Source organism: Eretmochelys imbricata, chromosome 24 (assembly GCF_965152235.1).
Source record: "Eretmochelys imbricata isolate rEreImb1 chromosome 24, rEreImb1.hap1, whole genome shotgun sequence".
Lineage (NCBI taxonomy): Eukaryota > Metazoa > Chordata > Testudines > Cheloniidae > Eretmochelys > Eretmochelys imbricata.
In genome coordinates this window covers 21,183,224-21,209,925 of record NC_135595.1, presented here as the reverse complement: position 1 = coordinate 21,209,925, position 26,702 = coordinate 21,183,224, and the positions used below count along the sequence as shown (strand labels likewise).

Below are 26,702 nucleotides of genomic sequence, written 5' to 3'. Positions count from 1 at the left end.
CCCCCTGCTGTGACCCCTCCCTGCGTCCCCACTGCTCCCCCTGCAGTGATCCCTCCCTGCATCCCCACTGCTCCCCCTGCAGTGACCCTTGTCTGCATCTCCACTGCTCCCTCTGCAGTGACCCCTCCCTGCATCCCCACTGCTCCCCCTGCAGTGACCCCTCCCTGCGTCCCCACTGCTCCCCCTGCAGTGACCCTTCCCTGCGTCCCCACTGCTCCCCCTGCAGTGACCCTTCCCTGCATCCCCACTGCTCCCCCTGCAGTGACCCTTCTCTGCATCTCCACTGCTCCCTCTGCAGTGACCCCTCCCTGCGTCCCCACTGCTCCCCCTGCAGGGCTCCCTGCCCCCCAGCTCCACTGCTCCCCCTGCTGTGACCCCTCCCTGCGTCCCCACTGCTCCCCCTGCAGTGACCCCTCCCTGCGTCCCCACTGCTCCCCCTGCAGTGACCCTTCCCTGCGTCCCCACTGCTCCCCCTGCAGTGACCCTTCCCTGCGTCCCCACTGCTCCCCCTGCAGTGACCCTTGTCTGCATCTCCACTGCTCCCTCTGCAGTGACCCCTCCCTGCATCCCCACTGCTCCCCCTGCAGTGACCCCTCCCTGCGTCCCCACTGCTCCCCCTGCAGTGACCCTTCCCTGCGTCCCCACTGCTCCCCCTGCAGTGACCCTTCCCTGCATCCCCACTGCTCCCCCTGCAGTGACCCTTCTCTGCATCTCCACTGCTCCCTCTGCAGTGACCCCTCCCTGCGTCCCCACTGCTCCCCCTGCAGGGCTCCCTGCCCCCCAGCTCCACTGCTCCCCCTGCAGTGACCCTTCCCTGCATCCCCACTGTTCCCCCTGCAGCGACCCCTCCCTGCATCCCCACTGCTCCCTCTGCAGTGTCCCTTCCCTGCGTCCCCTCTGTTCCCCCTGCAGTGACCCCTCCCTGCGTCCCCACTGCTCCCCCTGCAGTGACCCCTCCCTGCATCCCCGCTGCTCCCCCTGCAGTGACGCTGTTGTCCCCCCCACGGGTGCCTGTGAGCGAGAAGTGCCCGGCATGGGGGTGCCCGCGCTGGCTGCAGGATGGTGTCTGGAGCTGCACTGGGGTCGCAGAACACACAAAGGCCTGCGAACAGAGAGCTCAGCCAGCTGCCCTGGGCCCAGCCCAGAGGGACAGGGCCCAACCGCCAAGCTTTCAGCGCTCTGTGCACCTCTGCCCCGCTTCCCTCTGTCCATGCACCCCCCACCCTCCCCCCGCCCCCCGTAACTCCTTCCAACAGCCCCCCCTTCTCCCTGGCTCCGCCCCTGGAAGCAGGATCCGATTTACCAGAAGCGTTGGGTTTGGAAAGTCCCTGCTCCGTATCCTGCATCCCCCACTGGGCAGGGGACAGGTGGGGGGGGTGGAGGGAAGGAGCCGGGGGGGGTTCAGGTTGGGCCAGCAGCGACCCCCCCTTTCCCCTGAGAGGCTCTGTTCTGCAGGGGAGCACAAGAGTGAGCATGCACCAGTGTGAAAGGGGGGTGACAGCACACACGGCTGGGCAGGGAGTGCACCGCTGTGGGTGGGTGTGCAAGGACTGGGTGGTGGACGTGTCAGGGTATGTGAGAGTGCAAGAAGGGTCAGAGAGTGCATCCTTGCATGAGTGTAGAAAGATCAGTGCTGAGGGCAAAAGGGGGGGTGTGTGCAAGGACAGACAGCTGACAGAAATTGGTGGTGAGTGCTGGAGGGTGAGTGTGATCACAGGAGAATGGTGGTGTGTGTGCAAAAAAGCTGTGGTGTGAGAATGCAAAAGGGCAGCTGGGAGTGTCCTGATTCCCAGTCCTCCCGGAAAAATCCCTAGACCCCGACTCCCCTCCTAGAGCCAGGGAGAGAACCCAGGAGTCCTGGTTCCCAGCCCCCTGTACCGCCCACTCGCTGCCTAGAGCTGGGATAGAGCCCAGGAGTCCTGACTGCTGGGTCCTTCAGGGCCCCCTCTACTCCGGCCGGCCCCGTCCCAAGGGACCTGAAGAGCTTTTATGGGGGGGGGTCCTCCGTGGAGCGGTGAGGACCCCTGGCGGCGAAATGCGGAAATGCGCATTGGTCCGGGTCGGTCGAGGGCCCGTGTGGGAGCGGGCGGGGTGGGTGGTTGGATGGAGGCGGGACAAGGCGCAGCCTGAATCCCCCCCCCCCCGACACTGCCGGGGGGGGGCTGCCAGAGGAGGGCTCCTGCCTGCCTCTCCCACGGAGCCAGGCTGCAGTGTCCGGGGCGCTGTGCAGCTGGGAGCGGGTCCAGGGCTCGGGGGGCGCTGTGGGGAGGGGGGGGCTCGGCGGGGGGCGCTGTGCTGCGTGGAGGCGGCGCTGTGGGGAGGGGGCTGGTGGCTCGGGAGGGGGCGTTGTGGGGAGAGGGGTGGGGGCTCAGAAGGGGGTGCTGTGCTGCGTGGAGGCGGCGCTGTGGGGAGGGGGCTGGTGGCTCGGGAGGGGGCGTTGTGGGGAGAGGGGTGGGGGCTCAGAAGGGGGGCGCTGGGCTGCGTGGAGGCGGCGCTGTGGGGAGGGGGCTGGGGGCTCGGCAGGGGCGCTGCCTGTGGGGAGGGGGGTTCAGCGCTGTGGAGTGGGGAGCTCGGCAGGGGGCGCTGTCCGGAAGAGGGTTGGGGGCTCAGCGGGGGGCGCTGTGGGGACAGGGGCGCGGCAGGGGGCGCTGTGCTGCAGGGATTGGGGCTCCGCAGGGGGTGCTGTGCTGCGGAGAAGGGGGCTCGGCGGGGGGGCTGTGGGGAGGGGGCTCGGCAGGGGACGCTGTGGGCAGGGGGCTCGGCAGGGGACGCTGTGGGCAGGGGGAAGGGGGCTCAGCGAGGGGCGCTGTGGGGAGGGCTTTGGGGCTCCGCAGGGGGTGCTGTGGGGAGGGGGGGGTTAGGGCTCAGCGGGGGACGCTGTGGGCAGGGGGAAGGGGGCTCAGCGAGGGGCGCTGTGGGGAGGGCTTTGGGGCTCAGCGGGAGGTGCTGTGCTGCGGAGAAGGGGGCTCGGCGGGGGGACTCGGCAGGGGGCGCTGTGGGGAGGGGGAAGGGGGCTCAGCAGGGGGCGCTGTGCTGTGGGGAGGGACTTGACCCAGGAGGATGGAGGGGGGGAGGGCCCCCCAGTTTCTCAGGGCGGTGCCCGGAGGGGCCGGGTTGCCCCAGCTGCGGCAGCGGGGTCGGGGCCCCGGGGTGTGACTGGAGCCCGCCGCCGCCGAGATCTCCGCTCCCCGCTCCCCAGTGAGCCGCCAGAAACGGGAGCCGGGGGGGTTGGCCCGGAGTCTGGGGGCGGGGCGGGGTCCGTGTTATTCGGGGAGGGGTCTGACAGCACCGACACCCCCCCCCCCCGGAGCAGCGCAGAGGCACCGCGAACAGGCAGAGGGGGCAGGTCCCGCCCCAGCCCCGGGCCCTGCGGGGGAGGGAGTCAGAGACGGGAGGAGGCTGCCGTGAAGGAGGCAGACGGGAGACGGACCGACCGACGGACCGACCGCACCACCGGCCCCCCGAGGGGGCGGGATCAGCACTTGGTAAGACACAGACACCTACATGTGGGGACCAGGACTCCTGGGTTCTATCCCCGGCTCTGGGAAAGGGATGGGGTCCGGTGGGGGGGGGGGCCAGGACTCCTGGGTTCTATCCCCGGCTCTGGGAAAGGAGTGGGGTCTGGTGGTGGGGGCTGGGGGCCAGGACTCCTGGGTTCTATCCCCGGCTCTGGGAAAGGAATGGGGTCTGCTGGTGGGGCTGGGGGCCAGGACTCCTGGGTTCTATCCCCGGCTCTGGGAAAGGAGTGGGGTCTGCTGGTGGGGCTGGGGGCCAGGACTCCTGGGTTCTATCCCCGGCTCTGGGAAAGGAGTGGGGTCTGGTGGTGGGGGCTGGGGGCCAGGACTCCTGGGTTCTATCCCCGGCTCTGGGAAAGGGATGGGGTCTGGTGGGGGGGGCTGGGGGCCAGGACTCCTGGGTTCTATCCCCGGCTCTGGGAAAGGGATGGGGTCTGGTGGGGGGGGGGCTAGGGGCCAGGACTCCTGGGTTCTATCCCCGGCTCTGGGATGGGAGTAGAGTGGTTAGAGCCGGGGCCGAGCACTCCTGGGTTCTCTCACAGTTGTGGGCTGGGAGCCAGGACTCCTGGGTTCTCTTCCCTTATTTTTGATGCACGGGGCTCTCTCCCCACTACAGTCTGTTTCCCAGGCCGCCTCCTGGGCTCGGCACCAGGGCACCTGCCTCTCCAGCCCGTGTTCCAGCCGCTGGGTGACTCAGGGCCAGACAGGTTCAGCAGCTCTTGCGTGGTGCACCGCCCCCACAGCCCTGCAGCCCGGTGGGAGGCTGGCGGAGATCCCGCGTCCAAAGCCCATCAGAGGAGCTGAGCCTGGGACCCTTGGCAAAGGCACTCCAGCAAAGGGACCCAGGCATCCGACTGGGCTCCTCTCTCAGGTTCCTTCTCCTCTCTCCACAGACTGGGACCCTCCCCTCTGCTCCTGCCTCCAGGGAGGATGGGAGGGCCTTGTTTCTGGGACACCCCATATAAGGGGGTTCTGTTTGCAGGTGAGACAGCAGTAGGGGGAGCCCTGGGCTGAACTAGCAGGGGTCCGTGGGTCAGGAAGGAGGGGCACCAGCAGAGCTGTGGGGGGAAGCCCAGGGCTGGGTTAGCAGGGGGCTGCGCAGAGCTGGAGGTGGGGAGCCCAGGGCTGGGTTAGCAGGGGGCTGCGTGTCGGGAGTGAGGGGCACCGGCAGAGCTGTGGGGGGAAGCCCAGGGCTGGGTTAGCAGGGGTCTGTGGGTCAGGAAGGAGGGGCACCAGCAGAGCTGTGGGGGGAAGCCCAGGGCTGGGTAAGCGGGGGACTACGGGCAGGAATTGGGGGGCACCGGCAGAGCTGGAGGTGGGGAGCCCAGGGCTGGGTTAGCAGGGGGCTGCGTGTCGGGCCTGAGGGGCACTTTCACCATCTCTCTCCCTCTCCCCTGACCCGTCAGGCTGTCTCCTGTTGTGCTGGGGTCCCCACACTGTGGTTTGTACTTTTGTGGTGCACGTGATCCCGGAGGCGCCGTCCGTGGGGCAGAACGTCACTCTGTCCGTGGAAGGTGGCTTGGAGCCCCTGCGTCACTTCGACTGGTACCGGGGGCGGCTGGCTGATGGCAGCACCCGCATCTTCAGCTACTTCCCTGGGCAGGGCCGCCCCCAGCGCAATGGGGTGCAGTTCACGGGCCGCGAGGTTGGCTTTCCCAACGGGTCTCTGCTCCTCCGGGGCGCCCAGGCCAACGACAGCGGCACCTACCGGGTCGCTCTCCAGCTGGTGCCGCAGGGCAGTGAGAAGGGCACTGTGGAGCTGCGGGTGAGCGGTGAGTGGCCCCCCAAGGGCCTGCCCTTTCCCCCAGACACCCCCAATCTCCCATAGGCCCCCCCAACATGTCCATCCCTCTGGGGAGTGAGAGGAACAGTGTGGGGCTGCAGGTGAGTGGTAAATCACATCCCAGAGACACCCCACCCTCTGGGACCCTCTGCAGGGATCCACACATCCCCGAGGGACCCCAGAACCACAGCCCTCCACGAACCTGTGGGCAGGCTAGGTTATAAAACTCACATGGGCTAAATAACAGAATGAGCCGGTGACTTCAACTAGTTTTCCTGCTGTTCTTTGGCTCCGTGTCCTTTGGCCAGAAAATTACTAGAAACGGACGAGTTTAGTGGCAAAATAACATTGAAAGCAAATGAGACATGGCAGCGAGCGAAGCCTTGCTGGGTGGGCAGCCCTTGGGGCCGGCCTGAATTGGGCCCCAGCAGAGCTGCGACAGTTGTCGAGGGACAATCAATCCCTTCCCTTCATTCAAAGGCAGCTGTTCTTCTCCTACTCCACGGGTCTGGGCTGGTGACTTGGTACCGACCTAGCCCCTGAGCCAAAGCAGCTTGTCTGCCAGGGGGCTCACGGGGCTGCCTATGGGAAGTCAGCCAGCCAGTGTTCCAGGGAGATGTGGAAATGGAGCCAAGTCACTGGTGCCAGCTGTGCGTGAACAGGGCTATTGCGCATCAAACCCCATGAAACAGGCAGTGAGGGAGGCCGCAGGCCCCCAGGGCTGGGGCTCTTGTGCGCTTGGTGGTGCAATCTGCAGCTCACAAGCCGATTCGGAGCCTCTTCCCCTTTTGGTCTGGGAGCCGCAGAATCTGTGTCCGTCTGCCAGGCTCGGTTCTGTTCGATGCTGGGGTTCTTGCAGCGGCTTTGCCTGTCGGACTCGGCCTGGGCCGTGTGATGAGCTTGTCCAGCCTCAGCACTCTCGGGTACTGACTGACGCAGAGTCGCATCGACACCATGACGACTAAACTCGCCGGCGCGATGCCAGCAGGACGCGCGGAGCTCAGTCCTTCACAGGGTTTCGCTCAGGCGCACCCGGCTGGAGACGTGTAACCCAGGCAGCCCTCGCGGGAGACGGGACCAGAGTAAACCTCGTGTGATCACTGGGAGCGAGGAGCTTACACACGTTCCAGAGCTAAGCACGTGCCGTTGTGGCATGGGTGGGCTCTGCCCTCACTCCTGCAGTGACCAGAGAGAGCCGGGGCGATAGACGGGCGTTCACCGGGTGACTCGCTCAGGGCGCTGTCTGTGGAACAGCTGGATCCTTTCTAGTCTCTCTGGAGTTCGCAGCTGTCTCTAGCCAGGGCCCGGCCCGGCAGAGCTAACTGGTGCTGTCAGTGAGGAGGAGCTAGCTGTGACCCAGTGCGGGGGTGTTCTCATGGGCCAGCCTCTCCGCGAGGCGCTTTGCCGTGGGGCAGTGAGGCACAGGGTGTTTTATAAAGGCGCTGCTCCTGCTCGGCAGTCTGGCCTGCTCCCTGCCCAGCACAGTGGCTGTGGCCAGCTGGAAAGCCGGGTTTGAAGCGTCTAGCCAGGATGTGAGCTGTGCCCTCTCCTCAGCCAGACAGGAAACAAGTTGTCTCCTCTGCGGCATCTTGCGATAGTGGGAAACTCCAGAGTTTCGGTGCAAAACCTCCTGGCTGGGATGACCACGATGAGCCACCGCGTTTTGTGTGGGGCACGAGGGACCAGGCGCTGGCCGCCTGCTGGCTCCGTTCCAGGCCGCAACCAGCTTGGGCAGTGACTTCCCACGGCCCGTGCTGTGCCCGGCCCGTGCTTGCCCCGCCAGCAGGCCATGCTCTCTGCAGAGTCTCTCTGGCCCGTCCCTTCCCCGCGCGCAGGGCTCCGGCCTTGGTCCGTGGCTCGTCGCACTGCAGTGATATAAACCCGTTCGACTCGCTCGCTTGGTCTGTCGCCAGCCCGAGACGGCAATCCAGGAACTCGCGCCCGACAGCGGCCCGGGGCTCCGTTCCCAGGCTGGGTTATCCCCGCCCAGCTGCGAGGCGTCCAGGATGAACGTCGTACGTGCGGGTCTCCACGGGCAGCCGCCACTCCTGCCGCAGGGCTGGGTCACCTGCCCGGCCCCGGGCACGGCCCTGCTGCCGCACGGCCAGTGCGATGTGGCACCGTTGTGCGGACGCGTCCTGCAGCGCCAGAAGGGGCTGGTCCGTCCATGTTCACAGCCCCCCTCTCGCTGCGCCTGTACCAGGGCTGGGGTGTGGCTTCGTGGGGCTCCGGACCAGCCCGCTGGCTCGCGCTGGGTGTGACGAGCAGAGCGGAGCTACGCGCCTTGGGCACCGGCTCCTCGGCATGTCTGCGCTCCAGCTCGCAGCCAGGCCCTGCAGTGCGCAGCAGAGACGCTCCTGTCCGCCTGCTCAGTCCAGTCCCCGGAGCAGCGGCCGAGAGGTCAGGGGACAAATTCTTCCGTGGCCTTAGCTGCGTTCACACCGGGGTCCCTTGTCCTGACTCCAGGGCTCAGGGTGTGAAATTCACGGAGCTGGGGCGGGTTGGTTTGTAGGGTGTAGACCAGGTGTCGGGCTTCTCCGAGATCCTCACAGGAGCGAGCTCCTCTCTAGAGAACCCCCGGCCAGCCAAGAGCCCCATGGGCCCTGCGCCGCTCATGGCTGCAGGGAGGCGGCGCGCTCGGAGCTGTCCGCGGGCCCTTGCGGGCAGGTTCCCTGGGCGGCGACAGAGCCTCAAGCTGAGGGGGCTGTTGGCAAATGCTGGGAACAGCTCCTGGTTCCGGATCCTCAGCCCTAGCTGCACCGGCTCGAACGCCTTTACCCGGTGGCAGGGCCGGAGCACGGGGGCAGCGTCAGCCACTGGGTCTGCTCCGCGTCCAGGTCCAAAGCACAGACACTGAAGAGGAAGGTACTTGGCTGTTGGGCCGGCACGGGCGGTGGGGCCTGGCCCGGGCGCTGGTCATTCCCCAGCGTCCTGCTCCGGAGAGCGGCCGAGAGGCCTGGTCCATGGGAGGGTGTTGACTGCAGGCTGGTTAAAGACACCCCCAGGGACTGCCTCAGAGCCCCCCCCCATTGCCCCATCCCCCTCTCCATCGCCCCCCATGGCCCCATCCCTCCAGGGACTCCCCCATAGACTCCTCCCCCTCCCCAGGACAGTCTTGGAGACCCCCATCCCCCACATGGACTGCCCCGTGGACCCCCAACCCTTTAGCCCCAGGGGGAGCCAGAGGGTGATCCCTCCCAAAACCCCACTAGCTCCCCTCATTCCCCCAGCCCAGGACTCTGCTCTGTCCACAGGGACTCCCTGGGGTCCCTCCCAAGCTCCAGCCCCCCCACCCAACACTAACCTCTCCCCAACTCTCTTCCTTGCAGCCCCAGTGACCACCCTGGGCCCAAGGACGCTGCCCCCCCCGGGCTCAGACACAGAGCCACCCCCGGCCACAGCGGCCCCCAGCACCCCGCAGGTCCTGGGCTGGGTGGTGGCAGGGGTCATGGTTGGGATTTTGCTGACCGGAGCTCTGGGGGCCGTGGTCATCTACCACCTCGTCCTGCGCAGGTCGGACCTGGCCGGAGGGTAAGTGGGGTGGCAGGGGAGGATGCCTGGGTTCTCTCTTTGGCTCTGGGAGGGGAGCAGGGTCTAGTGGTTAGAGTTGGGGGGGGGGCTGAGGTGGGGCTGGGAGCCAGGATGCCTGGGTTCTCTCCCTGGCCCTGGAAGGGGAGTGGGGTGTAGTGGGTTAGAGCGGAAAGGAGATGGGGGGGCTGGGAGCCAGGACACCTGGGTTCTTTTCTCCTGGTGAGGTGGGGTGGGGATTCCTTTAAGATTATCATGTCAGCTCCCGGCTCTGTTTAGCTCCACAGGAAAACTGGATCCCAAAGGGAAAAAACCACCAAGATCTCCCAGGGGTGAGTCACAGCCCTGATGCTGGGTTTGGGGTGGGGCCAAGAGCCCGGACGCCTGGGTTCTATCTCCCGTTCTCTCTCCAGATGACACAGAGCCGATTTATGAGGTGATGGAGTCTCCATTGGAGTTGCCCCAGCCAGAGGGGAGAAACCCCGAAACTGACCCCCGAGCTCCCCCGGTGAGTGAGGTGGGGCCAGGCACTGCCCCTCTGGGGACCCCATGGGCACTGCCCCACATGAACCCTGGCATGCTGCCCCCATCACTGCCAGGTACTGCCCTCCCCATCGCCCCGCAGAGCCTGCCCCCCTTCCCCACAAGCTCCTGGGTCAGAGCCTCTCCCTGGGGTCTGTTCCCTGCCAGTGGGTTGGGGGGCAGGGGGAATCCTGGAGGGGGCTGCGGGGGGTGTCAAAGGCAGGTTATAACTAATCTCTCTCCCCTCCCCCATGTCCATCTGTCTTGCAGGCCATGCCCTTGCCTCCCCAGCCAGACCCCAACTACATGGTGAGTCCCCCCAGTTCAGCTCCCTGGCATTGGGTATGAGGTGCTGGGAGGGTCCGTGTGTCCGGGATCCTCCCCCACGTCTGTCTGTCCCTAATGGCCCCTCTCCCCTGGCAGGAGCTGCTGCAGCGAGCGGAGTCCGTGTATGCCCAGATCCAGAGGTGACGCCAGCCGCAGAGTCCACAGGGGGGAACCCCCCTAACAGGGAACCGCCCAGGGATACCCCCTGCCGTGGGGAATGCCCCAACGAGGAGCCACCCAGGGACACCCCCCTACCATGGGGAACCCCCCGAGGGTCCCCACAATAGGGAGCCCCTGCCACGGGGAACCCCCTGGAGAGCCCCCTCCACCACGGGGAACCCCCCTGCAGGGAGCCCATAATTGGGATCCCCGACCCCAAGGACCCCACCAATGGGGAACCCCCTACCATCAGAAACACCTACAGAAAAACTGGGGTACTCTCCCAGGGACCCCAATGGGCAGCTCCACCCACACAGAGCCTGAGCACCCCCCAGTGGGGTGCCCCTCAGCAAACCTGGTAACCCCCCACAGCACCCTTGACCCTCCCAAAGGGACCCCCTCCCAGCATCCATGGAAACCCCTAGAGACACCCCCACATTCTCCCTGGGGAACCCCCCCAGCAGCAATAATCCCCCGGGAGAACTCAGCCTCCACGCCAGACCTTGCACTTGGGGATCCCGCCCATCATCATCTCCAAGGAACCCCCCCACCCCCAAACCCAGCCTCCCAGGGCTTGCTCTGGGGTCCCTCCGAGGCTGGAGCCTGGATCAAACTGCAGAGGGAGAGCTGGAGGCTGGTGTTCGGAGCAGATGCGGGGGGCCACACACCCCCCACTATCCCCACTATTAAACCTTGTTCCTCTGCAAGAGTCTCCCTTCTTCTCTGCTCTGGCTTGCAGGGTGGGGCAGGGGGAGATGCGGGGGTGGGATGGAGATTTAGGGGACTGCCATTACACAGAGACACCCCCCCTCCCCCCGTGCCAGGCCGAGCTCAGCTGCTAAAGACTTTTATTGAGGTTCGGTGGGGGTGGGGGAGGGGTTGGAGTTGCTGGTGGCTGGGATGTGGGGGGGAGACTGGTCACTCCCACCCCAATTCTTGCTGGCCCAGTTGGGGGCGAATCCCCGGCCCCATCCGTTCAACCTGGAAAAGACGAGACTTCATCACGGGAAGGGTCCACAGACCCCCGCTCCCCTACTGAGCCCCCTGCCCCATGGCACCCCCTGCTCAGCCCCCTACTGAGCCCCCCTGCAGCCTGGTGCCCCCAACTGAGCCCCCCCACCCCATGGTGCCCCCCTTACTGAGCATCTTCCCCCGCTCCCTGCAGCCCAGCGCCCCCAGTTGCTCTTAACAGAGACCTGCAGATATGGATGTGACGAAGTGGGACTGTTCTTAATGTTTCCTCTGAATAGTGTGGGGGTGCCTCAGTTTCCCCTAGGCAGTTCTTAAGTATCTAGGTGGTGGGATAAGGGGGTATGGGTCGTTGCAGAGCCCTAGAGGGCAGGGGTCTGGACACAGAGAATGGCCAACATCCTGTTTCCTGGCCACCGATGGCCTGGGCCCTTCCCCCCTGCCAGGTGAGAGCTAAAGGGCTGGAGAACAAAGGAATCAGGTGACCTCCTGGCCTGGGAAAGGGACAAAGCCCAGAGGCGGAGGGGCTGGAGGGAGTTTCAGTTTGGGGCTGGCTGGGGACGTGGAGTGAAGGGCAGATGTGGTTGTCTGGCTCACTGCCCCCAAAATGGACCCAGCTGAGGGGTCCTGTTCTCTGCATCTACAAGCTCTGTGTTAGACCATGTTCCTGTCGTCTAATAAACCTCTGTTTTACTGGCTGGCTGAGAGTCCCGTCTGACTGCAAAAAGAAAAGGAGTACTTTGTGGCACCTTAGAGACTAACCCATTTATTTGAGCATGAGCTTTCGTGAGCTACAGCTCACTTCATCAGATGCATACCGTGGAAACTGCAGCAGACTTTATATATACACAGAGACCATGAAACAATACCTCCTCCCACCCCACTGTCCTGCTGGTAATAGCTTATCTAAAGTGATCATCAAGTTGGGCCATTTCCAGCACAAATCCAGGTTTTCTCACCCTCCACCCCCCTACACACAAACTCACTCTCCTGCTGGTGATAGCCCATCCAAAGTGACAACTTTCTTCACAATGTGCATGATAATGAAGTTAGGCCATTTCCTGCACAAATCCAGGTTCTCTCACCCCCTCACCCCCCTCCAAAAACCACACACACAAACTCACTGGAAATGGCCCACCTTGATTATCATGTTTCAGAGTAACAGCCGTGTTAGTCTGTATTCGCAAAAAGAAAAGGAGTACTTGTGGCACCTTAGAGACTAACCAATTTATTTGAGCATGAGCTTTCGTGAGCTACAGCTCACTTCATCAGATGCATACCGTGGAAACTGCCTTCCACGGTATGCATCTGATGAAGTGAGCTGTAGCTCACGAAAGCTCATGCTCAAATAAATTGGTTAGTCTCTAAGGTGCCACAAGTACTCCTTTTCTTCTTGATTATCATGCACATTGTAAGGAGAGTGGTCACTTTGAATAAGCTATTACCAGCAGGAGAGTGAGTTTGTGTGTGTGGTTTTTGGAGGTGGGGGGTGAGAAAACCTGGATTTGTGCAGGAAATGGCCCACCTTGTTTATCATACACATTGTGTAGAGAGTTGTCACTTTGGATGGGCTATTACCAGCAGGAGAGTGAGTTTGTGTGTGTGTGGGGGGGGGGGGGGCGGAGGGTGAGAAAACCTGGATTTGTGCTGGAAATGGCCCAACTTGATGATCACTTTAGATAAGCTATTACCAGCAGGACAGTGGGGTGGGAGGAGGTATTGTTTCATGGTCTCTGTGTGTATATAAAGTCTGCTGCAGTTTCCACGGTATGCATCTGATGAAGTGAGCTGTAGCTCACGAAAGCTCATGCTCAAATAAATTGGTTAGTCTCTAAGGTGCCACAAGTACTCCTTTTCTTTTTGCGAATACAGACTAACACGGCTGTTACTCTGAAACCCGTCTGACGGCGGAGTTGGGGGGCAGGACCCTCTGGCTTCCCCAGGACCCCGCCTGGGTGGACTCGCTGTGGGAAGCGCCTGGAGGGGCAGAGGAGGCTGGAGGCTCCAGGGTCAGACCCAGGAAGGGGGAAGCCGTGTGAGCTGTGAGTCCTGCAGACAGGCTGCTCCCTGAGAGTAGACTCCCCCAGAGTCCTGCCTGGCTTCGTGGGGAGCAGGTCCAGAGCATCGCCCGGTGAGCCTGTGACGCTAGCCCAGCCTTGCCCCCCCAGCTCTGCCGGTGTCCCTCAATCCTGACCCGCAGCCCCCTGCCAGCTCAGCTCTGCCCCTCTGCAAGTTCTGCTCGTGCCCCTCGCTCCCAACCTGCAGCCCCGTGCCGGCCAAATCCTGGGCTCCCTGCTACCCTTACTGCCAGGGTTCGGCCCATCCAGGCGGTGCCCCTGCCCTTCTGCCTCCCATCCCATAACTGCCCCTGTGCCGCCCAAACCTCCTGGCTTCTCCCCTCAGCACTGGGGGGGCAGTATTAGGTATATGAATGCACCCATCAGGGCCACACGGGGCAAGGAGCCAGGGCGGGGATACCGGCTCCCCGCTCCCCCCCAAAAAAGTAAGAATTTTCTGTACTAGTTTTATGGAGCCTGCCTGTGCCTCAGTTTTCCTCTACAGTGGCAAAGGGGCTCAGCTCCCTGCTGGAGCCGTGCAGGAGGTGGGATGTCTGTGGGGCACCAGCAGCATGGGACATGTGCTGACCCAAGGCGCCAGAGTGTCCAGGCAGAGAAAGCGCCCCCCTGAGGACTGGCCAAGCCTCCCCCTGGCCCCGGCAGCAGGACACCCCCGAAAGAAGGGCTGGTGAGTGAGCCAGCCATGGACTCAGTCACGGCCGGGCTGGGTCATCACCGCGTCGGCCAGGCTGGGCCATGGCTAACTGCCACCTCTCTGGGCTGCCCCCAGGCCCCGGGCCTGCAGCCGAGGGCTGAGTGGGGCCCCTGGCTCTGCACAGGGGCTGAGGTTGCTGTCACCACCCCGGGGGCCTCGCGCCCGCAGGGCCCAGCCCTCCCCCGCAGCAGGGTCTGGCTGGGCCGAACTCCGGCAGGGACCCTCAGGGGAAAAGGGGGGCTGTTGCCAGCAGCCCCGTCCTGGAGCCCATGGGCCTCTGCCCAACCCTGGGGCCCAGCCCGGTAAGGGGTCGCACCCAGGAGGCTGGTTGCAGGCTGGGGCATAGGCCAGACCCTATGACTTCCCCCCCCCCGCCCTTCCCCCTCTGCCCTGGGAACCCTGCCCCCCTGCCTCCCTTTTTCCCCTCCACCCCCTGCTCCCTCTTCTCTCCTCCACCCCAGAGATCCTGTCCCCTTCCCTCCTGCTGCCCCTCCCCCTGTCCCACTCTGGGCACCCTGCCCCCCACCCCTGCAGCCTAGCCTGCCCCTCCCCCCCATCCCCCCCACTCCCTCTGGGAATCCCTTGATCTGTGGGTTCCTTACTTAAACCCCTCCCCCATATGCTCCCCCAGGAAATGGGGCACAGCGGCCAGCTCGTAGAAGGGACAGGGACTGGCAGGTGAGCTGGGGGGAGGGGCAGTGGGGAGCAGAGGTGTGTGGGGCTGGGCAGAAAGCTCCCCCGCCCCCCGAATTGATTGGGGCTGGTGCCATTCCAAAGCCGGGATGCAGAATGAGCCCCCCTCCCGGGGCGGGGTCTGTGTGTAGCCAGGTGAGGGGGGCCAGACTGGTGCCTGCCGGGGGGTGGCACTTGTTCTAGGAGTTAATGCTGCTCCCCCCCCCCCCCAGAGGCTGGAGTTTGTGCAGAAGTGCGAGGCTGGGACCTGGGGCCCCCTTCTAGCCGCCCCCTTCCAACCCTGTCTGCGGGTGGGAGGTGGTGATGAGGGAGGTTCCCCTTTTGGGGGGGCTCCAGCCCCCCCCCAGCTCCATTGCTCTGGTCCCCGCGGCGCCCCTGGAGTGGGGGGGGGGTCACCTGCTCCCCGCTGGGGGCCAAGCGTGACCTGGTGACGGCAGGGGAGGGAGACCCGAGATCCCCAATCACACCAAGCCACACCCCCCCTGCCTCCCACATGCACTCGGCCCCTCTACAGGTGGGGACTGCCCCTGACCCCCCCCCCCCGTTTACCTGCCCCCCCAGGACCCAAACTCCAGGCTGTGGCTCAGTTCTCAGGCTTTTACTGAGGTTTACTGGGGGAAAGGGAGATTTGGGAGGGGTCTGGGGAAGGGGCACTGGGGGGGGGAGGGCGATTAGGGGGATGTGGGGGAGCAGTCTGGGGAAGGTGCGAGGGGCGAAAGGGGTTGGGGGGTGGGGGAAGGGTGGGGAGGGGGATTTGGGGGGAGGGAGCTGGGGGGTGGCATCGCTCGGTGGCTGGGCCAGGGATCGGGGCAGAGGCGGGCTGGGATCCGGTAACACCCCCCAGGACCCCCCGGGGGGGCAGTGAATCCGGACACCGCCCAGTCACCCTGCGAACAAAGAGAGCATAAGTGGGAGACAGCCCCCAGCCACCCCATGGAGCAACCTGCTGCCCCACCCCCTTCCCCATGGCACCCCCCTACTGAGCGCCCCCAACCACGCTCCCTGCTCCACGGCACCCCAGGCTAAGCCCCCCACGGTGGCCCCTGCTGAGCCCCCCACCCTACCCCACAGTGCCCCCTGCTGAGCCCCACCACAGTGGCCCCGTGCTGAGCCCCCACCTCGTGCCATGGCACCCCCTGCTGAGCCCCCCTGCCCTGCCCCACGGCGCCCCCTGCTGAGCCCCCCACAGTGGCCCCTGCTGAGCCCCCCACCTCATGCCATGGCACCCCCTGCTGAGCCCCCTGCCCTGCCCCACGGCTCCCCCCTGCTGAGCCGCCCACCTCGTGCCATGGCACCCCCTGCTGAGCCCCCTGCCCTGCCCCACGGCTCCCCCTGCTGAGCCCCCACCTCGTGCCATGGCACCCCCTGCTGAGCCCCCTGCCCTGCCCCACGGCGGCCTTCTTGCTCTTACGGAAGAGCCGCAGGTGCACGAAGAGGGCGTGGGACCGGCCCCTGGCGCGGACGATGAGGGTGAAGCTCCGGTGTCCCGGGGCGTTAACCCCGTGATGCGCAGGGAGCAGTCACCCCCCCAGGGTCCTCGCGGCCCGTGGACGCCGGTCCCTGGTTCCGTGTGTCCGGGGAGGTGAAGGTCAGGATCCGATCGGCTCGGCTGTGGCGGTTCTGCGGAACCAGCTGCAGCTCTGGCGACTCCCCCCCTCCCCCAGCAGGGTCACCATCTGCCCCACGTGGGGGGGGCACCACTGCCACCCCCAAAATCAATGGCGGGAGGCAGGAGGACAGGACACAGAAAGCGGGGGGAAGCAGGGGGAGGGAGGACGTCAGAAATGGGAACCACCGCCAGCTCTGCTGGTGCCCCCCACTCCCGACCTGCAGCCCCTTCCTATTCCCGTGCTGCCCACGGCCCCAAGACCTGCCAGGATTGGGCCTGTCCAGGAACTGGCCCAGGTGTGGGCGTGGGAGGTGCCTGGGAGATGCCCCATGTCCAGTCTGTGCCAGGGGTGAACAGGGCTGGGTTGGAGCGAGGGGTGCCTGGCTGGTGAATCCCAGGGCGGGGGAAGCACAGGGGTGGGTGGGGGAGGGGGATGTTGGGTAAGAAAGAAACCCACAGAGCAAGGGAGTCCTGCCCCCTCCAGTACTCTCTGTACCCCACCGCCCCCTTCCCCACAGCCCCCATGGCAATACGCCCAGACTCCTTGCTACCCCTGCCCGCAGGCCCCTGCCCCCCAGCGGGGAGGGGGGGTCAGGAATGTGATGGCAAAGGGGACAGGTTGGGGGAGGGATAGCTCAGTGGTTTGAGCATTGGCCTGTTAAACCCAGGGTGTGAGTTCAATCCTTGAGTCACCTACTACAGGGACAGGCCTAACGAAGAAAACAACAGAACGCCACTAGCCGTCACCTTCAGCCCCAACTAAAACCCCTCCAATGCATTATTAAGGATCTACAACCTATCCTGAAGGATGACCCAACACTCTCACAAATCTTGGGAGACAGGCCAGTCCTTGCCTACAGACAGCCCCGCAACCTGAAGCAAATACTCACCAACAACCACATACCACACAACAGAACCACTAAACCCAGGAACCTATCCTTGCAACAAAGCCCATTGCCAACTGTGCCCACATATCTATTCAGAGGACACCATCACTGGGCCTAATAACATCAGCCACACTATCAGAGCTCGTTCACCTGCACATCCAGCAATGTGATCTATGCCATCATGTACATGTACATGATTGCCATGTACATTGGTCAAAACTGGACAGTCGCTACGTAAAAGAATAAATGGACACAAATCAGACGTCAAGAATTATAACAATCATAAACCAGTCGGAGAACACTTCAATCTCTCTGGTCACGCGATTACAGACATGAAAGTTGCGATATTACCACAGAAAAACTTCAAAACCAGAACTCCAGTGAGAGACTGCTGAATTGGATTCATTTTGCAAATTGGATACAATTAATTTAGGCTTGATAGAGGACTGGGAGTGCCTAAGTCATTATGCAAGGTAACCTATTTCCCTTGTTTTTCCTACCCGCCCCCCCCCGCCCCAGACATTCTTGTTAAACCCTGGATTTGTGCTGGAAATGGCCCACCTTGATTATCATACACATTGTGAGGAGAGTGATCACTTTAGATAAGCTATTACCAGCAGGAGAGTGGGTGGGGGGAGAGAAAACCTTTTGTAGTGGTGAAACACCCATTTTTTCATGGTTTATGTGTATAAAAAGATCTACACTTTCCACAGTATGCATCCGATGAAGTGAGCTGTAGCTCACGAAAGCTTATGCTCAAATAAATTGGTTAGTCCTCTAAGGTGCCACAAGTCCTCCTTTTCTTTTTGCAATCCTTGAGGGGCCATTTAGGGATCTGGGTCAAAAATTGGGGATTGGTCCTGCTTTGAGCAGGGGGGTTGGACTAGATGATCTCTCTAAGGTCCCTTCCAAACCTGATATTCTATTCTATTCCCCCCAGCCGCCCCTGGATTCAGGGCTCCGCCCCCCCTCCCCTCTCCCTCCCCCAAATCTGGGGCTGTTGCTCAGTGGGTTTCTTACCCAACTTGCTGCCCCTCCCCCACTGGCTCTTGTGGAAACTTCCCCCAGTGGCCAGTGGACCCTGCCCTGGGAGCTGTGGGGTGGGGAAGGAGCTGGGGCCTTGTGACACCTCCAGGAGCCAGGGTCCCACAGACACAGTGCTGTGGGGACCCAGCCCCAAATACTGCCCCCACACCCGGGGGCCTGGGTTCCATCCCCGGCTCAGGGAGCGGGGTCATAGAATCATAGAACTGGAAGGGACCTCAGGAGGTCTCTAGTCCAGTCCCATGCACTTGTGGCAGGACTAAGTATTATCTAGACCATTCCTGACAGGTGTTTGTCTAACCTGCTCTTAAAATCCCCAACGATGGAGATCCCACAACCGCCCTGGCAATTTATTCCAGTGCTTAACCACCCTGACAGGTAGGAAGTTTTTCCTCATATCCAACCTAAATCGCCCTGGCTGCAATTTAAGCCATTGCTTCTTGTCCTGTCCTCTGAGGTTAAAAAAGAACAATTCCTCTCCCTCCTCCTTGTAACAACCTTTTATGTACTTGAAAACTGTTACGATGTCCCCTCTCGGTCTTCTCTTCTCCAGGACTAAACAAACTCAGTGTTTTCAATCTTCCCTCATAGGTCACGTTTTCTAGACCTCTAATAATTCGTGTTGCTCTTCTCTGGAATTTCTCCAATTTGTCCACATCCTTCCTGAAATGTGGTGCCCAGACCTGGGACACAATACTCCAGTTGAGGCCTAATCAGCCGTGGAGTAGAGCGGAAGAATTACTGCTCGTGTCTTGCTTACAACACTCCCTGCTAACACATCCCAGAATGATGTCCTGCTTTTTTTGCAACAGTGTTACACTGTTGACTTCATATTTAGCTTGTGATCCACTATGACCCCCAGCTCCCTTTCCGCAGTACTCCTTCCTAGGCCGTCATTTCCCATTTAGTGTGTGTGCAACTGGTTGTTCCTTCCTAAGTGGAGTACTTTGCATTTGTTCTTATTGAATTTCATCCTATTTACTTCAGACCATTTCTCTGGTTTGTCCAGATCATTTTGAATTTTAATCCTATCCTCCAAAGCACTTGCAACCCCTCCCAGCTTGGTATCGTCCGCAAACTTTATAAATGTACTCGCTATGCAATTATCTAAATAATGTATGATGACAGTGAACAGAACCAGACCCAGAACTGATCCCTGCAGGACCCCACTTGATATGCCCTTCCAGCATGACTGTGAACCACTGATAACTACTCCCTGGGAACAGTTTTCCAACCAGTTTTGCACCCACCTTATAGTAGCTCCATCTAGGTTGTATTTTCCTAGTTTCTTTATGAGAAGGTCATGCGAGACAGTATCAAAAGCCGTACTAAAGTCAAGATAGACCACGTCTCCTGCTTCCCTCCTATCCACAAGGCTTGTTACCCTGTCAAAGAAAGCTCTCGGGTTGGTTTGAAACGATTTGTTCTTGACATCTCCATGCTGACTGTTACTTATCAACTTATTATCTTCTAGATGTTTGCAAACTGATTGCTTAATTATTTGCTCCATTATCTTTTCCGGGTACAGAAGTTAAGCTGACTGGTCTGTAATTCCCCAGGTTGTCCTTATTTCCTTTTTTTAGATGGGCACTAGATTTGCCCTTTTCCAGTCGTCTGGAATGTCTCCCGTCTTCCATGACTTCTCAAAGGTAATCGCTGATGGCTCAGGTATCTCCTCAGTCAGCTCCTTGAGTATTCTAGGATGCATTTCATCAGGCCCTGGTGACTTGAAGACAACTAGTCCAGTGGGTTAGAGCTGGGGAGGGTTGGGAGCCAGGACTCCTGGGGTCTCGCTCTGCGCCCCCGTTCCTTGCAGCCCAGCGCCCCCTAGTGTCACACTGAGGCATTGGAGTCAGCACTGACCGATGTTTTTGTGGGAAGGGACCTGGCGTCCTGGATTCCCAGCCCCGTTCCCCAACACCCCTAGCTCCTCGGTGCGGGCTTGTCTCTGTCCTGTGTGAAGCACCTGGCATGGAGTATTAACCTGGGAATGTTGCATGGAAGTTTTCCTAGTTTACTGTCTGCATTGATACTAGATGGGGTGGGAAATCAGGGGGTGACTTCACTGAGGAACGATACCTGATGGCCAGCACATAACCTGAGCTAGGAGGGGGCTGGGGCCAGGTGGCACCTTCTGCCGGGGAAACTGGACAAAGGCTGGAGGAGGAGCTGGGGGCAGGCGGGGTGAGACAGCTGGAGGGAGTTTCAGTTTGGAACTGGCTGGGGAGACAGGGGGAGGCCCAGGACCTGAGTCTGGGCTCCCTGCCCCCCAAGACGGACCCGGCTGAGGGGTCCTGTTCTCTGAACCTACAAGCTCTGTTTTTGGCCGTGTTGCTGTCGTCTAATAAACCTTCTGTTTCCCCGGCTGGCTGAGAGTCCTGGTGAATCGCAGGCCGTGGGGGGTGCAGGGCCCTGACTCCCCCCCACCCTGTGACACCTGGCAGAATGGGGCCCTGGGTGAGCATGAGAACAATGAGGACAGCGGGCCCGGGGGAGGCACCCACCCTAGACGGGCCGATCTGTCCGGGGCTGGGGTCCTGGTTGGGGCGCATTAACCCTGTGATGCGCAGGGGCCGTGGGTCTGAGCCGGGTGGTGTGTGGGGGGCGTAACTGAGGCTCCTGTTTTCAGCAGCGGTCAATTCCCCCTCCAGTGTGACCCCCACACACACCTATCAGGACCAGCCCCATCTCTGGGGACATGAGCAGTTGTCCTGGAGAGCTCATATTGGGTTCGCCTCCCACTGTGGGGACTAGATTTACCACCCCCCCCATGTGAGGTGGGGGCAGGTGAGTCACATCCCCTGTCCCCCCCGGCAGTGGAGGCAGGCAGGGCTGTCAGGAAAGGTGGAACACGGTGCGAAAGGGGCTGTACCCCCTGCCCCATACCTGGGCTGGGAGGGGCAAGGGAGGTGCTTCGTGCCGGCTCCGCTCCCTCCCCCCACTTCCCCCATCTCTGCCCTTTGCCCCCAGCTGGGAACCAGGTGTCTCTGCCGTCCCGGCAGGTCCCGGCGGGTCCCGCAGCAGCGAAGGGCAATGGGGCGAATCCCCCACAGACCGGGCGGCCCTTGGACAGGGATTTTCCTGGCAGGTCAGAGGGATGGGGCGAGGCAGGAAGAGGGGAGAATGTGGGACCCAGGTGTCCGGGACACAAAGGCCTCCTATAGGCACCATTGCAAATGAAAGAAGAGGGGCTGCGGGTCAGGAGTGAGGGGCACCAGCAGAACTGGGGGGAGCTGGGCTAGCAGGGGTCTGTGGGTCAGGATTGAGGGGCACGGGCAGAGCTTGGGTGGGGGGTCCCCAGGGCTGGGCTGGTAGGAGCAGATTCCGATGCTTCCTTCCCCAGGCTGGTTCCTTCCCTGGACTCCCCCAAGGCAGTGCCCCACAGCCCTGGGGTGGGACCTGTCAGATGCCACATTGTTCCCCACAGATCCTGCTTTGCATGGTGGGATTAGCAGGGATCAGCTGTTTGTGTCTCTCTGTCCCAGAGCATTTGCGGGGGACACATCCAGCCCCCCCTCCACAAACTCCCTTCCCCCAGATCCAGCCCCATGCAGAGACTCAGGTAGGTCCCATTGCAGCAAATGGTGATGGGGCAAATCCATGACAGACCAGGCAGCTCTGGGAGGCGCGCGGGACGGGGGCGGAGACCGTGGGACCCAGGTGTTTGGGACACACATGGCGGTAACAGGGGACAGTGCAAATCAAAGCAAAGGGGCTGCAGGTCGGGAGTGAGGGGCACCAGTTGGTACCTGTCTCTCTGGTCTCCCACCCACAGCCTCCATCCTGGGCTCCTGCCTCCAGCCGGCGCCGACCCAGACCCCGACCCCAGTGACCATCGTCCTCACCCCGCCGAGCCCCGCGGTGGGAGGGGGCGTCAGCCTGGCCCCCCCGAATCCTCCACAGGACTTCACGTCCTGCAGCTGGTACCGATCACCGACCGCTGATGGAAACAGCCAGATCCTCACCTACAACCCAGGACCACCCCCCATCCAGACCAACGGCTCGGCCCACACGGGGCGGGAGACAGCGGAGCCGGGCTGCTCCCTGCACATCGCGGGGTTAACGCTCAACGACACCGGGAGCTACACGGTGCAGATTCAGAGCCAGACTAGCCCTGTCCTCACCACGGTGCATCTGCCCGTCTCTGGTAAGTGTCACCCCCGAGAGCTGCTCCTTCCCCATCCCCACCCCAGCGATGGGGCTCTGGGTGTCTCCCTTGGGAAGAACCCAGCTAGGTCACAGGGGGAACCTGCCCCCAAACTCAGACACCGTGGGGCAACCTAGGTACCCCAACACCTGAGAGATGGTGACCCCCCAAACTGTGGGGCTCTGGACCCCCAGGCCCCACCTTGCCCCTCCCTGAACTGGAAGCCAAAACCTGCCCCAACCTACATGGACCTGAACATGGACGGGGAGTGACCCTGGCCCCCCAGGCACTGTTGGGATTGATTACCTGCATAGCATGGGCCCCCAGGACCCCCCTGTGCCAGGTTCACAGACCTTCCCACGCAGAGCTCACATGCCCCACCCCCGAGAGCCTGGATCGAACTCAGGAGTCCTGGCTCAGAGCCCACACTCCTCTAACCCACCAGACCCCCCTCCCAGAGCTGAGATAGAACCCAGGAGTCCCGGCTCCCAGAATTCCACTCTTTCTCAAGTAGCCCTACGCTAAAGATGATGGCTGGATAACAGCTCACTACTGCTACCAGGCAGCTGGGTCGGAATCCCCACGGGGCTGTGGGTCAGGACTCCCACGGTGCTGTTCACCCCAGTGACGCTCTCTCTGTTCCCAGAAATGCTGCCCAGGCCCACGGTGACGCCAAACCAAGCCCAGGTGCTGGAGAGCGGGACCTTCACCCTCACGTGTAACAGCTCCCCCCACGCCGACACCCTGCTCTGGCTCCGGGACGGGGCGTCCCTTGCGCCCAGTGACCGGCTGGGGCTGTCCCCTGACAACCGGACCCTCACGGTGTCGGGTGTCACCCGGGGCGATGCCGGCGCCTACCAGTGCGAGGTCAGGAACCCCGTCAGCACCGAACGCAGCGAGCCCAGCACCGTGACGGTGGCCTGTGAGTAACTGCAGCCCCGTCCCCCGGCCACGCTGCCCCCGGCCCTGCCGGCATCACCCAGCCACGGAGATGCAGCTCCCCCAGCATGGAGCACAGGGGAAGTTTATGGAGGGCCCCTTCCGGGCCACTGAGATGCAGCTGCCTCTGGGGTGGATCACGCGGGCTGTTTCTACAGGCTTCTCTGGCCTGGTGCTGAGATGCGGCCATTTCTGGGTTGAGGCACAGCGGCTGTTTATACTGGGACCTCCGTCCATCCCCTGATCTCCTCTCTCTCTGCAGATGGGCCAGACTCCACCAGGATAGACCCGCCTGGACCCATCAACGTGACCTTCGGGTCCCCTCTGACCCTGACGTGTGTCACCGACTCCGTCCCAGCCCCGAGCTATCGCTGGGTTCTCAACGGCACAGACATGAAGGAGACCGGGACCAACTTGAGCTTTAGCCCCACGACCTGGGCTCAGCACGGCACGTACGAGTGCCGGGTCCACAACCCTGTCACCAGCCGCACTGCCTGGGCGTCTGTCGCCGTGCGGGTCATGGGTGAGTCCCCGGGATGGAACAACAAGCTGCAGACACAGGGATCCCACTGCTGGCACCAACGCCCCAGTGCGGCCCTAGGGGCCCGGGCTGCAGGGGGCGGGGTGAGGGGACTGTGGCTGAACGTCTGGTCCAACACTGCCCCCCTCACACACGTTTTTCCTCCTGATGCCCCTCCCACAGGTGCCCATTCAGGTCTCTCTGCTGGGGCCATTGCCGGGATCGTCATCGGGTCACTGATGGGGATGGTGCTGGTCGGAGTCGGGGTCTATTTCCTCTGTGAGTAACAGCCCCCACCCCTCGGGAGAGCCAGGACCCCTGGGTTCTCTCCCTGGCACCGGGAGGGGAGTGGGTGTAGTGGGTTAGAGTGGGAGTGAGGAGAGGGGCTGGGAGCCAGGACTCCTGGGTTCTCTCCCTGGCTCTGGGAGGGGAGTGGGGTCTCATGGTTAGAGCAGGGGGGCTGGGAGCCAAGGCCCCAATTCCAGCGTCTCTGATGATTCCTCCCAGACTCTCGCTGCCGGAACGAGACCCCCAGAGAGAACGAGGCACCTGTCCCAGTGTACGAGAACCCGCCCCCTACAGCCGGGGCACGGCCAGTGGTGAGTGACAAGGGCCACCCCCACCCCCCTCTATTCCAGGCCCAGCCCCTCCTCTGCGGATGCCCCTCAGTCCAGACCCACAGCCCCCAGCCAGTTTACCCTGTCCCCTTTGGGCAGGGGTGGGGGAGGGTTACACAAACCCTGGGTCCCACTGACTCTCCCGGTTTCCCCCCCTCGAGCTCAGCTGGGGGGTCTCTGGGGTCTGGTGCTAATGTCCCTCTTGCCTCTGTCTCCTCCAGGCCCAGCCCGGGAAGCCCCCTGACCCCAGCCCCATATACGAGGTGAGCGCCGGCCCCTGAGGGGGTTCGGACCCAGTGAGGGGAGGGGAGAGCTGCCCCCCAGAAGCCCTATTGCTGAGAACAGGGCTGGTTATTACATTCCCCCAGGGGGGCACAGAGTGAACCAGAGGGGGATGAGCCGGGAGCCCCAGAGCTGAGGGGAGGAGTTCTGGGGGGCCCAGCACTGCGGGGGGGAGGGATGGGCGCCCTGTAGTGGGAGGGGCTGCTGGTCTCGGTGAGGGATGGGCCCCTGGTGTGGGAGGGGCTGCTGGGGCCCCACGGGGGGGAGGGGACTGGGCGCTCCCCTGGGGCGTCTCTGGCTGAATCGTCCCCGTTTCCCCCAGACCCTGGAGCCCGGACAGCAGGACGTGTACGAGGAGCTGAAGAAGTGATGCCCCCTCCTGCCCCCTCCGGCCCCCCGGTGCATGCTGGGAGGGGCCCGGTGCATGCTGGGAAAGGCGCGTCCCTGAGCCTGGGTCCCGCCGCCCGGGGACGTCCCGCTAATGAAGCGTTAAAGGGCAGGAAAAGCCACCGCCCGGCCCGGGGGGTCCATCCATCCAGGCTGCTTCCCTGGCGCCCATCACCGCAGAGTCTGGGCCCCTCCGAGGCCTCATCCCCCCACCCCTGTGGGGGGCTGGGCCATTCTCCCCACTGCACAGAGGGGCCCGGGCAGCTCACTGACCAGCCTGGGTCCCACAGGGAGTCTGTGGGGCTGCAGGGACTCAGACCCGGGTCTCCCCAGTGCCCGACTGGTGCCGAAACCAGGGCCTGGGGTCCCCGCCCAGGGCTTCCCCCCACACCCCACACACACTTCCTGGTGTTTGTTCTAAGTCTGCCGCCCATTCCTGTCATTTCCCGACCCCTAGTTCTTGTGTTTCGAGGAGTAAATAACAGGAGCCTCCAGCGGCTCCTTCTCCAGCTCTGGGCTCCGGTCAATAAACTCAGCCTGGTCGTCTCTGTAAGGCCTGGCCGTGCTGGGGCCGAGTGGGGCGCTGGCTGCGAGGGGGTCACTGCTCAGCTGGGGGGTCCGAGTCCGTGGGGGCAGCGGAGCTGGGAACTTGGCCAGTGGGCAGCGCCAGGGGCTGGGCACCCCAGGGGGATCCTGGGCAATTGGGGGGCGCCGATCGCTGACCTGTCGAGGGCTGAGCGGGGAGGGGGGTTGTGCTGTCCATGGAGGGGGGGTCGGGGGTCTGACTCCCAGCAAGGCCAGACAAGGCTCCTCACAGCGGGGCAGGGGGTCACGGGGGGCCTCCCAGCCCGGCACCCCAGGAAGCGTCACACGGCGCAGCCCAGGGGTGCAGGGGGAGCAGAGAGAGAGCAAAGGCCCCACACGCGGTCTCCGTGGACCCTGTGATTATGGCCCCGCAGCTGGGCTGTGCCCCCTGCACCCCATTGTGTTATAACCTGGTCCCGGGCAGGGCACCCCCAGGTAGGGTTCCCAAGTGTCCGGCTTTCGACCGGACAGTAAAAGCCCGGTCAGCGGTGCTGCGGGGCTAAGGCAGGTTCCCTGCCTGCCCTGGCTCCGTGTGGCTCCTAGGTGCAGGGGCGGCCATGGGAGCTCCGCGAACTGCCCCCTCTCCGAGCGCTGGCTCCACATTCCCAGGTGGCGGGGCCTGCGGGTGGGGGCAGAGCTCGGAGCCGCCCCTGGAATTGTGCCGCCCCAAACACGTGCTTGTTTGCTGGTGCCGAGAGCCGATCCTGCCCCGGCTGTGCTGAGGCCTAGGGGGCTGCAGGAACACACTGGGCTCTTCCCAGGCGCCGGCTGAGGTCAGGGCGGCCCGAAGCCCACACCCCGAACCCCCTCCCACACCCCAAGCCCTGCCCAGCCCGGTGAGAGAGGGGCAGAGCGAACGACGGAGGGAGGGGGGATGGAGTGAGTGGGGTGGGGGCCTTGAGGAAGGAGTGGGGCCGGGGCAAGGGTGTGGTTTTGTGCAAATAAAAAGTTGGCAACCCACACCCGTCCCTGCAGGCTGGGGGCTCCGGGCAGGGCCCCCCATGACCCGGGCGCGGGCCGTCCCTGCAGGCTGGGGGCTCCGGGCAGGACTCCCCCAGGCCCCGGGCGCGGGCCGTCCCTGCAGGCTGGGGGCTCCGGGCAGGACCCCCCATGACCTGGGTGCGGGCTGTCCCTGCAGGCTGGGGGCTCCGGGCAGGACCCCCCATGACCCGGGTGCGGGCCGTCCCTGCAGGCTGGGGGCTCCGGGCAGGGCCGCCCCAGGCCCCGGGCGTGGGCTGTCCCTGCAGGCTGGGGGCTCCGGGCAGGACTCCCCCAGGCCCCGGGCGCGGGCCGTCCCTGCAGGCTGGGGGCTCCGGGCAGGACCCCCCATGACCTGGGTGCGGGCTGTCCCTGCAGGCTGGGGGCTCCGGGCAGGACTCCCCCGGGCGCGGGCTGTCCCTGCAGGCTGGGAGCTCCG

At 63.4% G+C, this 26,702-nt stretch overlaps 2 protein-coding genes across 2 annotated transcripts; both read left to right on the top strand.

Annotated features, from left to right (window-relative positions):
• The first annotated feature begins 3,374 nt into the window (after positions 1 to 3,374).
• On the top strand, positions 3,375 to 10,437 carry CEACAM19 (CEA cell adhesion molecule 19). Its single transcript, XM_077841276.1, has 8 exons — positions 3,375 to 3,485; positions 4,132 to 4,497; positions 4,922 to 5,287; positions 8,628 to 8,829; positions 9,106 to 9,158; positions 9,240 to 9,334; positions 9,619 to 9,657; positions 9,772 to 10,437. Exons 2-8 carry the CDS (start codon positions 4,446 to 4,448, stop codon positions 9,817 to 9,819), a joined length of 855 nt encoding a protein of 284 aa, XP_077697402.1. The 5' UTR covers positions 3,375 to 3,485; positions 4,132 to 4,445; the 3' UTR covers positions 9,820 to 10,437.
• A 5,186-nt stretch (positions 10,438 to 15,623) lies between these two features.
• Positions 15,624 to 24,683, top strand: LOC144279430 (cell adhesion molecule CEACAM6-like). Its single transcript, XM_077840928.1, has 8 exons — positions 15,624 to 15,738; positions 21,584 to 21,955; positions 22,602 to 22,877; positions 23,157 to 23,430; positions 23,596 to 23,693; positions 23,922 to 24,013; positions 24,253 to 24,294; positions 24,636 to 24,683. The coding sequence occupies exons 1-8, from the start codon at positions 15,624 to 15,626 to the stop codon at positions 24,681 to 24,683; spliced, it is 1,317 nt and encodes a 438-aa protein (XP_077697054.1).
• Positions 24,684 to 26,702: the final 2,019 nt, after the last annotated feature.